The sequence below is a fragment of the Mytilus californianus genome, unplaced genomic scaffold (genome assembly GCF_021869535.1).
Source record: "Mytilus californianus isolate M0D057914Y unplaced genomic scaffold, xbMytCali1.0.p SCAF_79, whole genome shotgun sequence".
Classification (NCBI taxonomy): Eukaryota; Metazoa; Mollusca; class Bivalvia; order Mytilida; family Mytilidae; genus Mytilus; species Mytilus californianus.
In genome coordinates, this window is record NW_026262733.1 from 462500 (window position 1) to 479154 (window position 16655).

At 31.6% G+C, this 16655-nt stretch overlaps 1 protein-coding gene across 1 annotated transcript; it reads right to left on the bottom strand.

The window, feature by feature from the left end:
• Positions 1–4725: 4725 nt before the first annotated feature.
• LOC127710430 (putative zinc finger protein 840) lies at positions 4726–6804 on the bottom strand. The gene is made up of 4 exons (XM_052216256.1): positions 6745–6804; positions 5646–5807; positions 5145–5255; positions 4726–4902 (listed from the first exon to the last, which is right to left on the bottom strand). The coding sequence occupies exons 1-4, from the start codon at positions 6802–6804 to the stop codon at positions 4726–4728; spliced, it is 510 nt and encodes a 169-aa protein (XP_052072216.1).
• Positions 6805–16655: the final 9851 nt, after the last annotated feature.

The window sequence follows — 16655 nt, forward strand, 5'->3', positions numbered from 1 at the left end:
CCGAATTTTGAGATGTTCGTGAAAAAACTTAATACAAAACTACAATAAGTTACCGATGTGACAATTATTGATCGGAAGCATAAGTCATCCGATGATGCGGGTCCATCATCTTTTTCGGGACGACCACCTTAATCGAGAAGATCATCTCTTTCGAAACGACAATGGATTTGAATAGAATTATTTTTTTAAAGTTAACTCTTCCGAAAATATAAATAGGCGATTTAGAGGACGAAAACTTATTGTTAGGCTTGTCCGTCGAAAAGTACTCCCCCTTTCATGTCATTTTTTTTTATTTCAATCCGATCCCAAGATAAAGTAAGACCTTCAAAATAACAATTTAGGGTTAGGGTTAGAGTTACGGTTATGGTTAGGCTTTGGGTCAGGGTCAAGGTTAAGGTTTTCGTTAGGGTTTGGGTTAGGGTTAGTGATTGGATTATGGTATGGGACTTTTGATTTCTTAGTTTAGTGTATGAAAAGTGCCTCAAACTTGAATGTTAAAACAGGTGTAGAATGGATTCAGATAGAGATATTTTGTTAATGTTAACTTTTCCGAAAAGCTAAAAAGGCGATCTAGAGGATGAAGACTTATTGGTATCACTGAAATATATGGCCGCACTTTCCGACCTCACATAAGAAATGGTTGCGTGAGAGTAAAGCCTAACCCCAACATTAACCCAAACACTTGAACTACAAAAGATAACGATATTCAGTCTTTACCATAGTCTTGGTTTAGATATATTTTAATTTCAATCCGATCGGAACACTGGATCATGCTGAGATCTAGCAAAGATCGAATTTGAAGTCTACCAAAATCATAACCTGATCCCCATCCGTCCAAAACTGTGATTTTCGAGACGTTCGTGAAAAAAACTTAATACAAAAATACAACTCGGCTGTGATTTTTTATGTGCTGGGTTAGGTTGTTTTAATTTATTTATTCGTTTTTATTCTGTAGTTAATCACCACTTCGGTTTATCATGAATATTTATCATACAGTCATTTTATAGAAAATTACTGTTTGCAAAAGTATGAATTATTCTATATAGAAAGGATGTTCTTGTCCCAGGCAGAAAACTCTAGCCGTATGAGGCACAACTATTCGGAACCTTTGGTCCTCAGTGCTCTTCGGCTTTGCGCTTGTTTTGGCTTTCGAATTTTTTTTTTATGTGTTTCCCTCAGTTTTAGTTTGTAACCCGGATTTGTTTTTTCTCAATCGATTTATGAATTTCGAACAACAGTATACTACTGTTGCCTTTATCAACCACCAAGACTACTTGTATTTATCCCTACCGAGATAAAGTAAGGCCTTCAAAATACTGATTTAAAGGAATTTTGGGTTTGGGTTTTTAATCCTAACAGATGTGACAATTATCGGTCGGAAGCATAAGTCGTCGTACCGAGATAACTATTTATAGATAGGGTTACTGATGTGCCCTTTTTCACTTCTGCGCATGTCTGCCCTTTTTTGTGACTGCGCATGCGCGAGTAGGGTAAGGGTTAAGGTTAAGGTGAGGGTTAGGGTTAGGGTAAGGGTTAGGATTAGAGTTAGGGTATTAGGAATTTCAGAGAATAATGGGTCGTGGTATCAATTTAAAGGTAATCGTTGTGATATGGCTGGCGTATGAATATATGAGGGTAAGGGTTAGGGAAGGGGACTTTGGCGAGATTTTTGCACTTTTTGACTTCTACGCATGTGTGCACTTTTTAACTTCTGCGCATGCGTGAAAATATTGACTTACAGTAAGGGGTAAAACGTAGCTCTGTCGTTAGTGGTCTATTGTGGAGAGTTGTCTCATTGGCAATCATACCAAATCTTCTTTTTTTTATATTTATCTTTTCGGAACAGTTCACTTTAAAAAAAAATCTCTATTTAAATCCATTGTAGTCCCGAAACAGATGGTCGTCCCGAGTAAGATGGTCGTCCCGAAAAAGCTGATGGACCCGCATCCTCGGGACGACAACTTATGCTTCCTGCCGCTAATTGTCACATCGATTAGGATTTAAGGCATACAGATTCGGTGCATCAGACACTGTGAGAAGGTAACGCAAACCCAAAATTCGTTAAAATCGGTATTTTGAAAGCCTTACTTTATCTCTGAAAAGATAAGGATAAGTAGTCTTAGGGGTAACCGATTGTATTTTCTGATAAAGAATTTTCACGAACGTCTCAAAAGTCATAGTTTCTGATGGGTCGGGGTCAGGTTATGGTTTTCGGTACTTTTCAAGATATCAGCATGATTCTGTGCTCCTATCGGATTGACATTAAAATATCTATCCTAAAAAGGAAACCAAGACTATGGTGAAGACAGTATGTCTTTATCTTTTGTAGTTTAAGAGTTGGGGTTAATGTCGGGGTTAGGCTTTACTCTCTTACAAACGTTTCTTCAGTGAGGTCGGAAAGTGCGGTCGTACACCTCAGTGTTACCAATAAGTTTCAGTCCTCTAGATCACATTTTTCTGTTTTTAAGAACAGTTAATTTTAAGAAAACATCTCTATGCAAATGAATTCAACACATGTTTGAATAGTGAAGTCACTTTTTGAACACTGTACTTTTGGGGAAATGTCACGCATGTGCAGAATTGACAAAGGGCACTTCAATTGTCAAATATTCGCTCAAGTTCACTTCCTCTTACCCTGACTCCGACTTGGTACAGGCGTTTCCTCATGTATAATTATAAATTCACTCTTCTGAGATGCTTTTAATGCCAATTATAGCTATTTTGATTAAGAAAATAAATATATACAGATTTCTTCTGTTTGCAATTAGTTTAAAGCCAATGTAATCACAAAACCTGTACATAACATAGGATATTTTCACCCTTTAATCGTTATAAAAAATATATAAAATTACTACACAAGATCTTGAGGGTTTTTTTCATGATCTATTTCTCTGGAAACAGATGAATTGTTCATGGAGAAATAAGAACAAAACAGTAATGAATCTTTTATTTGCGGTGTGATATTCACAACAAAATATACATGTATGTATGCAGTTTACAAATACAACAAAAATAAACACTAAACGTACACTCTCATACACTTTTATATAACAACATAAAAAAATATACTTAACATTCTTATCAGTTAGCACTAAATACCTTGCATTTCATTTCACAACAAACACACATGATTTATAAATAACACATACAAACTACTACACACTCACATAGCACAAAAAGTAGACCTAAAAAGCAAGCACTAAAAAAATTATATTTACATTTTTACATCAAACATTCTAACAACTATACACTGACAAAAACAAAGATTGTGAATTTTTCAAAGAGAAAGTTTAATAATAATGTTACTTTTAAACTATGTAATTAAATTATTGAAATTAAAGATTCATATGTTTATCTTGGTCTGCTGTGTAATTACAACGGAAACTTCTTTTAAGCTCGAAAAAAAAATTGGTAGACTTTATTTGATGCATTGTTGGTTCCTATTTTGACCTATTCCTCGGAAATATGGGAGTTTGAAAATAAAAATAATACAGAAAAAAATACATCTACAATTTTGTAAGCGCATTTTGGGGGTGCGATCGTCTACGCCAAATTGTATGGTGTATGGGGAACTTGGAAGATTTCCATTTGAACTGCAAATCAAGTTAAAATTGGGATGTTTTTGGTACAAGCTAGCAACAAATGATATAAAAAACTATCGGGTAAACTGTATAAGTTACTTTGGTACATGCATGAACATGGAGGTTATGATATCAAATGGTTTAACTATGTAAAATCTGTGTTTAATGACCGAGGCTTTTGTGAACTATATAATATTCCGGAGCAAATTGATGTTAATTATATTAAAATTAATGTAAGGCAGCGTCTCCAGGACCAGTTTATTCAAAAATGGTTATCTGATATAAACTACTCATCAAGGGGGTTTTTATTTACATTTTAAAGAAGAGTTTTGCTCAAAACCATATCTGTTAAAATTAAGGCGGGGTCATAGAGTAAATATATGTAAATTAAGGGTATGTAATACAAAGTTTCCCATCGAAACAAGAAGATGGAGAAATGTACCACGAAATGACAGAATTTGTCCACTTTGCAAAGCAGGTCTTGGGTATGTATACCACTATATATGTAAATGTACCAATTGTGAAGTTAAGGATTTAAGGGGGAAGTTCATACCTCCATATTATTTAAAATATCCAAATGTAAAAATAGTACTATGCATGCTTAAACATTGTAATAGTAAAGTGCTGTCTAAACTAATTACGCATTCTTCTTCGGATGAGTTTTCTTTAATAAACTATAAACTATAAACTATAAACTAAACAAAAAAAAAGCACTGGAAAACAGTCCTATCACATATCTGTTCCATATTGCACCCACATCTACCTCTACCTCTTTCCTCTGGTTTTTAATGAAACCTGTAAAATAAAGAACCGGAATTACTAATAATTACTACCTCCTCTCCTATTACTAGTAGTATGTTCGTATGTTCGTATATTTGGTTTTCTTTCTTTTTTAAGGGGAGGTGGGATGTGTTCCTTGAAAAAAAAAAGAATGCATAGTGTGATCTTGTTTTACATCTTGATCATTAGGACTTCAATAAAGAAGGGATAAAAAGAAAGTAACTTTTTATCAGTGTGCACTAAGTTCCGTGCAATTAATATGTATTTAATGAATAATTGTATTCGTGAAAACGATCGTTGTAAATATAAAACCAAAAGTTATCAAATTGGTTCTACACTATCATAAATCGAGCAAAAATCTTACCTAAAAACGGATTGGCTCCATCTCTATCAGGTCTAAATTGGTGTCAATGACCATCATGTCATCAAAATCTATAAGGTGAACTGCACCTGGAGTTGGTGACAGTGCTGGAGTTGTGTCAACTGGAGTTGGTGACAGTGCTGAAGCTGTGTCAATTGGTGTTGGTGAAGGTGGTCCAGCCTGTATTGATATGCAAATGAAATATAAGTTGTTATCTTAAAATTTCTTGTATTGGTAATCAATTAATATTTCTAATAGAATCTTACAAAAACAAATGTTCAACAACACGTCGGTACTTGTACATACGATTTTGAAATGTTGAAAAGTAGTGCCATATTCTGTGTTACCTAAAGTAACGGGTTTTTTGTTGGCTACTATATTGAACTGTATGTCATCGAGTGATGTTAGGCACATAATATTACCTGATGGTTTCTGGAAAGATGGATTTGCAGGTCTTCTTTTCTTCTGTACACTTTCTTGCAGGTATCACATGCAAATCTGCCTGCTCCCTGGTGTGTCTTCTGACTAGCTTTCTATAACAAAAACAATGGAATTGTCTACAGATCCCTCCTTTTTTAAACTTATGACATAGTATATCGCGTATTTGCGTTTCTGTACGATAAGGTATAATCCATAGTCGAAGAACTGAATAAAATTTAAACCATTATTGAAATTTGATAAATGATTGAACTCGAATAAACATTTGATAAGGATAGGCGCTGAAATCGCGCTGCAGATGCAACCAGAACGGTATCTCTCATTAACATTGTCGATAATAAAATCAGAAATCTCATTCTGCATTTGTACGGAACAATTATATGATGTAATTCCATTTCACTGGTACATTTGTATGACACAAATTACAATAATATAAAATCGACTCATGTTGTATACTGCTTAAAAATTTTGTACCAAATAATTACCTGGTGTACTGTTCTTTCATGTCTTCTCAGGGAATCTTTTGATTTGAATGTCTTAGTACATTCTCCACAACCAAGGTCATGTTCTGTGTGGACAAACCTGACATGCCTTGAACGGCCCGATCTTGACAGAAATTCTTTGTTGCAGGTACCGCACATGTAAGTCTGAAATATAAAAACAAAGCATTTAAAATATATGATCACATTTTTGGGGGACAATTATATATATAATATTTATATTGATCACAATAAAAAGTGACAATACTTTTTTATTTTATTAATATTCATGAAATTGCTTCATATTTGGTTATTTTTTTCACAAAAATGATTTTTAGAAATATAGGTAAAAAAAAAATAGGTTTACAATTGCATAATTTGTAGTCACTTGCCAAAAAAAAAGGGCCAAAATTTTCAATCTTGCTTGTATATTATACAACAACATCTAAATTATGTTCTTTTTGCCCTCAAGGATGAATAGTTTTACAAAAAAAGAGAGCTGTATAAGTCTAGGATTAACATTATTCATGTCAATAATGATTAAAAGTGACAATATTTCTTTTTTTCATTAATATTTTTGTACTTTCCCGTTATTTGAGTCATTTTTATACCTCATGTTGGAAAGTTACACATAAAAGTGAAGAATATTTACTTTCGAATTGAAAGCCATGTTGTTTCATTATAAAAAAAAAATATCGATATTTTTAATTTTGTTAGAATATTTTACTAGAACATTTAAATTCTGTTCTTTTTGTCAGTAAGGATGAATAGTTTTTCAAAAAATTAGTATTCTAATAGTCTATAGTTACTAATATGTATGCTGATAGCATTAAATAATGACAATATGTCTTTGATTATTTATATAATTTTGAACTAGTCTGATAATTGGGTACTTTTCATAACTAAGATTGATTTGTTAGACATAAATGTGAAGAAGTTTCAGTTTTGAAATTTAAAAAAATATTGTCGCATAAAACAAAGGTGCCATATTTCATTTTATTAAAATACTATACAACAGCATTACAATTTTGTTCTTTTTCTCCCTAAGGAAGAATAGTTTTACAAAAATTGAGAGATGTATAAGAGTAGGGTTAGTAATATGTACATCAATAACAATAACAAGTGATGATACTTCTTTTATTTTTTCATATTCTTGTACTGCCATCATATTTTGGTAATTCTTACTCAACAAAATGGATTTTAAGACATAAAGGTAAAGAAATTTAAGTTTAAAGTTGCACAATTTGTTGCCACACACAAAAAAAGTGCCAAGTTTTCATTTGTTTTAGAATATTATACAAAGGGCATCTAAATCATGTTCTTTATGTCCATAAGGATGAGTGGTTTTACAAAAATAGAGAGCTGTATAAGTCAAAGGTTATCATTAATTATGTCGATAATGATAAAAAGTGACAATATTTCTTTTTTCAATAAAGTCGCATTACAATTCTGTTCTTTTTAGCTGATAGCTCTATAAGTGTACTATTAGAAATATTCATATCCTTAACAATTAAAAGTGACAATACTTCTTTTGTTCTATTATTATTTTTTACTGCCTTTATATTTGGGTATTTTCATTCCACAGAATAGATTTTTATATAAACAGGTAGTTTTAAATGGCAAAATGAGTTGCCACATGCAAATAAAATGCCTAAATATTCATTTGTTTTAGAATCTTTTACAACGTCATCTTAATTATGTTTTTATTTATGCCTAACGATGAATGGTTCTAAAAAAAAACAAGGGCTATATGAGTCTATATTTATGTCCATAATGATAAAAGGTGACAGTAATTTTCATTAATATTTTTGTACTGGCCTGACATTTGAGTAATTTTATACCTCAGATTTGCTACTCATAAAAGTGAAGAATTTTTTGTTTTCAATTGCAAATATGTTGTCTCATTATTGAAAATAACTAATACTTCGGTTAGTAATATTTATATCTATCACAATAAAAAGTGATGCTTCTTCTTTTATTTTATTGATATAAATATAAGTTTAGAATTGCAAATTTTTTTTCAATTTTATTAGAATTTTACACAACAACATCTAAATCATGTTTTTTTTTGTGTGCCCAAGAATGATTAGTTTTACAAAAATCAAGATGTATAAGTCTCAGGTGAACATTATTCATGTCGAATAAAGGTGACAATATGTCTTCTGTTTCTATATATTCTTGAACTGGTCTGATAATTGATAACTTTTTATACCTCAGATTGGTTTGTTAGACTTGAACGTGAAGAAATTTAAGTTAAGAAATTAAAAAAATTGATGTCGCTTAAGAAATAGATGCTAATAATTTCTATTTTATTAGAAAATTATACAATGTCATTACAATTCTGTTCCTTTTGGCAATTCGGAGGAATAGTTTTACTAATTTTACTAGAATTGCAAAATTTGTTGGTACATGCAATAAAAGTGCTGATTTTTTTCAATTTCATTAGAATATTATACAACAACTGAATCCCAAGTAACTAGGTAGTTTGATATATTGCTGTCAAATTCAAAAATTAATATAATCTTTGTCAAAAAAACTTGAACTTCAAGTTCGGACTAAATTCAGATAGTACACTTTAATTTTATTCATAACTTTTTCAAACCAACTTGGATTTACATTAGACTATACAGCTATATCAGTAATACATTGAACTTATTGAATCCAAGGTTTTATGCAGTTTGGTGTATTGCTGTCAAATTCAAAAGTTCAAATAATCTTGGTCAAAAAAGCTCAAATTTGCAGTTCAGACTAAATTTAGATAGTACACTTTAATTTTATTAATAACTTTTTGAAACACCCTTTGATTTTCATCAAATCATACATCTATCTCATTTATATATTGACCTTACTGAATCCAAGGTGCTTTTGTAGTTTGGTGTATTGGTGTCAATTCAAAAATTAAAATAATCTTGGTCAAAAAACCTAGAATTTGCAGTTCAGACTAAATTAAGATAGTACACTATAACATTTTTCATAACTTTTTTAAATTACCTTGGATTTTCATCAAACTATGCAGCTAACTGAGTTATAGATTTATCTTACTGAATCCCAAGTAACTAGGTAGTTTGATATATTGCTGTCAAATTCAAAAATTAAAATATTCTTTGTCAAAAAAGCTTGAATTTGCAGTTCGGACTAAATTCAGATAGTAAACTTTAATTTTTTTTATATCTTTTTCAAACAACTCTTGATTTTCATCAAATTATACATTTATTTCATTTATATATTAACCTTACAGAAACTAAGGTGGTTATATAGTTTGGTATATTGCTGTCAATTCAAAAATTAAAATAATCTTGGTCAAAAAACCTAGAATTTGCAGTTCTAATTAAAATAAGATAGTACACTATAACATTTTTCATAACTTTTTTAAATTACCTTGGATTTTCATCAAACTATACAGCTAACTGAGTTATAGATTTATCTTACTGAATCCCAAGTAACTAGGTTTTTTGATATATTGCTGTCAAATTCAAAAATTAAAATATTCTTCGTCAAAAAAGCTTTAATTTGCAGTTCGGACTAAATTCAGATAGTAAACTTTATTTTTTTTTATAACTTTTTCAAACAACTCTTGATTTTCATCAAATTATACATTTATTTCATTTATATATTGACCTTACTGAAACCAAGGTGTTTATATAGTTTGGTGTATTGCTGTCAATTCAAAAATTAAAATAATCTTCGTAAAAAAACCTAGAATTTGCAGTTCAGACTAAATTCAGATAGTACACTATAACATTTTTCATAACTTTTTTAAATTACCTTGGATTTTCATCAAACTATACAGCTAACTGAGCTATATATTGATCTTACTGAATCCCAAGTAACTAGGTAGTTTGATATATTGCTGTCAAATTCAAAAACTAATATAATCTTTGTCAAAAAAGCTTGAACTCCAAGTTCGGACTAAATTCAGATAGTACACTTTAATTTTATTCATAACTTTTTCAAACCAACTTGGATTTACATTAAACTATACAGCTATATCAGTAATACATTGAACTTACTGAATCCAATGTTTTATGCAGTTTGGTGTATTGCTGTCAAATTCAAAAGTTCAAATAATCTTGGTAAAAAAAGCTCAAATTTGCAGTTCAGACTAAATTTAGATAGTACACTTTAATTTTATTAATAACTTTTTTAAACACCCTTTGATTTCCATCAAATTATACATCTATCTCATTTATATATTGACCTTACTGAATCCAAGGTGCTTTTGTAGTTTGGTGTATTGGTGTCAATTCAAAAACTAAAATAATCTTGGTCAAAAAACCTAGAATTTGCATAGAGATGTTTTCTTAAAATTAACTGTTCTTAAAAACAGAAAAATGTGATCTAGAGGACTGAAACTTATTGGTAACACTGAGGTGTACGACCGCACTTTCCGACCTCACTGAAGAAACGTTTGTAAGAGAGTAAAGCCTAACCCCGACATTAACCCCAACTCCTAAACTACAAAAGATAAAGACATACTGTCTTCACCATAGTCTTGGTTTCCTTTTTAGGATAGATATTTCAATTTCAATCCGATAGGAGCACAGAATCATGCTGATATCTTGAAAAGATCAACTTTGAAAAGTACCGAAAACCATAACCTGACCCCGACCCATCAGAAACTATGACTTTTGAGACGTTCGTGAAAATTCTTTATCAGAAAATACAATCGGTTACCCCTAAGACTACTTATCCTTATCTTTTCAGAGATAAAGTAAGGCTTTCAAAATACCGATTTTAACGAATTTTGGGTTTGCGTTACCTTCTCACAGTGTCTGATACACCGAATCTGTATGCTTTAAATCCTAATCGATGTGACAATTAGCGGCAGGAAGCATAAGTTGTCGTCCCGAGGATGCGGGTCCATCGGCTTTTTCGGGACGACCATCTTACTCGGGACGACCATCTGTTTCGGGACTACAATGGATTTAAATAGAGATTTTGTTTTAAAGTGAACTGTTCCGAAAAGATAAAAATAAAAAAAAGAAGATTTGGTTTGATTGCCAATGAGACAACTCTCCACAATAGACCAAAACGACACAGAAATTAACAACTATAGGTCACCGTACGGCCTTCAACAATGAGTAAAGCCCATACCGCATAGTCAGCTATAAAAGACCCCGAAATGACAATGTAAAACAATTCAAACGAGAAAACTAACGGCCTCATTTATGTACAAAAAATGAACGAAAAACAAATATGTAACACATAAACAAACGACAACCACTGATTTACAGGCGATCTAGAGGATAGTTACTTATTGGTAGGCTTGCTTGTCGAAAAGTACTGCCCCTTTCAGGTCATTTTTTTTTTATTTCAATCCGATCGGAGGACTGGATCATGTTGAGAACACAATAGACCACTAACGACAGAGCTACGTTTTACCCCTTACTGTAAGTCAATATTTTCACGCATGCGCAGAAGTTAAAAAGTGCACACATGCGTAGAAGTCAAAAAGTGCAAAAATCTCGCCAAAGTCCCCTTCTCTAACCCTTACCCTCATATATTCATACGCCAGCCATATCACAACGGTTACCTTTAAATTGATACCACGACCCATTATTCTCTGAAATTCCTAATACCCTAACCCTAACCCTAACCCTTACCCTAACCCTAACCCTCACCTTAACCTTAACCCTTACCCTACTCGCGCATGCGCAGTCACAAAAAAGGGCAGACATGCGCAGAAGTGAAAAAGGGCAAATCAGTAATACTATCTATAAATAGTTATCTCGGTACGACGACTTATGCTTCCGACCGATAATTGTCACATCTGTTAGGATTAAAAACCCAAACCCAAAATTCCTTTAAATCAGTATTTTGAAGGCCTTACTTTATCTCGGTAGGGATAAATACAAATAGTCTTGGGGGTTGATAAAGGCAACAGTAGTATACTGTTGTTCGAAATTCATAAATCGATTGAGAAAAAACAAATCCGGGTTACAAACTAAAACTGAGGGAAACACATAAAAAAAAAAATTCGAAAGCCAAAACAAGCGCAAAGCCGAAGAGCACTGAGGATCAAAGGTTCTAAATAGTTGTGCCTCATACGGCTAGAGTTTTCTGCCTGGGACAAGAACATCCTTTCTATATAGAATAATTCATACTTTTGCAAACAGTAATTTTCTATAAAATGACTGTATGATAAATATTCATGATAAACCGAAGTGGTGATTAACTACAGAATAAAAACGAATAAATAAATTAAAACAACCTAACCCAGCACATAAAAAATCACAGCCGAGTTGTATTTTTGTATTAAGTTTTTTTCACGAACGTCTCGAAAATCACAGTTTTGGAAGGATGGGGATCAGGTTATGATTTTGGTAGACTTCAAAGTCGATCTTTGCTAGATCTCAGCATGATCCAGTGTTCCGATCGGATTGAAATTAAAATATATCTAAACCAAGACTATGGTAAAGACTGAATATCGTTATCTTTTGTAGTTCAAGTGTTTGGGTTAATGTTGGGGTTAGGCTTTACTCTCACGCAACCATTTCTTATGTGAGGTCGGAAAGTGCGGCCATATGCTTCAGTGATACCAATAAGTCTTCATCCTCTAGATCGCCTTTTTAGCTTTTCGGAAAAGTTAACATTAACAAAATATCTCTATCTGAATCCATTCTACACCTGTTTTAACATTCAAGTCTGAGGCACTTTTCATACACTAAACTAAGAAATCAAAAGTCCCATACCATAGTCCAATCACTAACCCTAACCCAAACCCTAACGAAAACCTTGACCCTGACCCTAAGCCTTACCCTAACCGTAACTCTAACCCTAACCCTAAATTGTTATTTTGAAGGTCTTACTTTATCTTGGGATCGGATTGAAATAAAAAAAAAAATGACATGAAAGGGGGAGTACATTTCGACGGACAAGCCTAACAATAAGTTTTCGTCCTCTAAATCGCCTATTTATATTTTCGGAAGAGTTAACTTTAAAAAAATATCTCTATTCAAATCCATTGTCGTTTCGAAAGAGATGATCTTCTCGATTAAGGTGGTCGTCCCGAAAAAGATGATGGACCCGCATCATCGGATGACTTATGCTTCCGATCAATAATTGTCACATCGGTAACTTATTGTAGTTTTGTATTAATTTTTTTCAAGAACATCTCAAAATTCGGGTGGGGATCAGGTTATGGTTTTGGTAGACTTCAAAGTCGATCTTTGCAAGATCTCAGCATGAACCTGTGCTCAAAAATTAAAAAATATAAACCAAGGCTATGGTCAAGACTGAATGTCGTTATCGTTTATAGTTTATGTGTTTGGGTTAATGTTAGGGATAGGCTTTACTCTCACACAAACGTTTCTTAAGTGAGGTCGGAAAATGCGGTCATATACTTCAGTGAAGTTATCAATAAAATTAAAGTGTACTATCTGGATTTAGTCCGAACTGCAAATTCGAGCTTTTTTGACAAAGATTATTTTAATTTTTGAATTTGACAGCAATATATCAAACTACTTAGTTACTTAGGATTCAGTAAGATAAGTATATAACTCAGTTAGCTGTATAGTTTGATAAAAATCCAAGGTAAATTAGAAAAATTATGAAAAATGTTATAGTGTACTATCTAAATTTAGTCCGAACTGCAAATTCTAGGTTTTTTGACCAAGATTATTTTAATTTTTGAATTGACAGCAATACACTAAACTACATAAACACCTTGGATTCAGTAAGTTCAATATATAAATGAAATAGATGTATAATTTGATGAAAATCAAGAGTTGTTTGAAAAGTTATAAATAAAATTCAAGTTAACTATTAGTTACTTATATGTTATATAAGTTATGTGTATACATAGTTTGATTTCCATTACACTCAGAAGTCATTTTTTTAGGATTTTCCCTGGATTTTTTTTGTTTTCTTTACTATTAAGAAGAAACAGAATTATTATCATATCTTAATCAGCTACATGTGAGTTTATCAGGTGTTCTTAGCAGGGGGTTTAATTACATCAGTTCTATTTCAAATATACATTTTTTTGTTAATTAGTGACCACTTGTGGCATCTGGCTTTCCTTTATCCTTTGTTTGTTTGCACATAAACTTTGGTGTAGTTTAGCCCCTACCATTTAGGAATATCCCATAAAGTAGTTGTATATTGAAAACCAGTACATGCTGCCTTTAGTGTCCAGTTTTTTTAATGCAGATTAAGCAGTTAAAAGAATAATTTTTGCTCAAAAAGTGGTTTAGCTAAAAACTTCTTAATGTTTCAGTGATTTGGATTAATACTTTACCAAAGCAGGTTATACAGATTTTTGAACTATTTAATTTTGATTCAGACTAAATACACATTTATTTTGGAATAACTTATATCAAAATGTCTGGCAAATGGAAAGGTGTGTGTAGGAGGAGTATTAAGGATTTCTCCTTATGAGAACAATTGGACTATAATAATCCATTTAACTGGAATATTACAAGCTGAAAGACAAAAAAGGAATTAGGATATTCGTGTTGTGCATAATTTTACATTTTTAATGTTATCTGAATTTTGGACGACCAATATAAACTGCGACTGTATCAGAGAGTGAATTATATTTGATATAGCCGATTTTAACAGCATCAGATCCATATGTGTGTTGTGACCATGCAGAGATATTTCCATCCATGTTTATGAACTGGATTTACCTACAAATGTTCTAGGCAAGTATCTTTTTACTACATGTACAATTGGGTGAGCAACCCAAACAGAGATAATAGATTAATGTGACAATAACTAGAATTCAGCAGCAAAATTGTGTAAACATACATCACCAACATACAAATCTGACTAAAAACTCAAACATTTACATACAAATAAATCTACACAGCAACAAAAAGTTTTTGTAGTTGATAGTACATACAACATATAATTTACACTTTCTCAATAAAGTACAAATGAAGTAAAACATAAAGACAACAGTATCAAGTAAAAACAACACTTTAAAAATCTCTTGCATCATAATTGCACCTCTTGATCCACCTGCAACAGGAACCGCTAAAAACATGGATAGCTGATGAACAAATACCGAGTCACGTCATGAGTCATACAACCAAAGGAACATAATAGCACAAAGTCTATTAAAGGAAAAAAAACTGTAAAGTAATTAAAAGATACATAACTTCAGTACCTACAGAAGCTATAACTCAAGACCATCTTGTATTATTTGTGAATTAGACACTGAATATTTATGCACTGGTATTCACATAAGCTAACTTGCATGATTATTGACAATAGCATATATATGTCAGATATTGATCATTTAATCATCTTCATGTGATAATTTTGAATAATTTCTTTAGTAAAATATCTATATTTTAATACATATACTCCACTTACTGCCAAATTAATTTAATGATCTATTTACCATACATATCCTTGCATTATGTACAAAGAGAAACAATTATGTTGTTACAGTTATATGGCATCCCCATAATTAAAGTCAATCGAAATTTGGTTTTTTTTTTTTGGTAAACACAATTGGTAAATGGAGTATTTAGATTGATTGATTGATTTGTGGTTGCTTTACGACGCCTCAGCACATCAAGGCGATATCACGGCGATAAATGAATTAAGAACAAATAACTTGTAAACATATAAGTATAAACATTTTATCTAAATGTAAATAATTCTAGAATACTGTGATATGGGTTAAATCGTTACTATGCTAGCTTTACAGATAGATACTTACACAACAAACAATTTTATAACAGCATTTGATATATTGTGAAAACTGACACCTTTCTTCATTTCTGTTATTTGCATATTTTTACACTGAGGGAAACAAGACATTGCACTTCTTGTATGCACATTGGGAACATCAGATGGACAATCACAAGCATTGGACTCTACCAGTTTGACAGGCTTCTTTTTCTGCATAGCTGTGGCAACAGCTCGACTATATTATTTAATGCTATCTGAATTTAGTCCGAACTGCAAATTCGAGCTTTTTTGACGAAGATTATTTGACCTTTTGAATTTGACAGCAATACACCAAACTGCATAACAACCTGGGATTTAGTAAGGTCAATGTATAAATGATGTAGCTGTATAGTTTAATGAAAATCCAAGTTCGTTTGAAAAAGTTATAAATAAGAATAAAGTGAACTATCTGTATTAAATCCGAACTGCAAATTCTAGGTTTTTTGACCATGTTTATTTTAATTTTTGAATTGACAGCAATACACCAAACTGCGTAACAACCTTGAATTCAGTAAGTAAAATATATAATAAGAAAGCTGTATAATTTGACGAAAATCAAAGTTGGTTTGAAAAAGTTAAAAATAAAATAAAAGGGTACTACCTGAATTTAGTCTGAACTGCAAATTCGAGGTTATTTGACCAAGATTATTTGAACTTTTGAATTTGACAGCAAAACACCAAACTGCTTAATAAACTAGGATTTAGTAAGGTCTATGTATTACTGATAAAGCTGTATGATTTGATGAAAATCAAGGTTGGTTTGAAAAAGTCATAAATAAAATTAAAGTGTACTATTTGAATTTAGATAAGTATATAACTCAGTTAGCTGAATAGTTTGATGAAAATTCAAGGTAATTTAAAAAAGTTATGAAAAATGTTATAGTGTACTATCTAAATTCAGTCCGGACTGCAAATTCTAGGTTTTTTACCCAAGATTTTTTTAATTTTTGAATTGACAGCAATACACCAAACTACATAACCACCTAGGATTCAGAAAGTTCAATATATAAATGAAATAAATGTATAATTTGATGAAAATCAAGGATTGTTTGAAAAAGTTATAAATAAAATTAAAGTTTACTATCTGAATTTAGTCCGAACTGTAACTTCGAGCTTTTTTGACGAAGATCATTTGATCTTTTGAATTTGACAGCGACATATCAAACTACCTAATTACTTAGGATTCAGTAAGATAATTATTATATAACTCAGTTAGCTGTATCGTTTGATAAAAATCCAAGGTGATGTAAAAAAGTTACGAAAAATGTTATAGTGTACTATCTAAATTTAGTCCAAACCGCAAATTCTAGGTTTTTTTACCAAGATTATTTT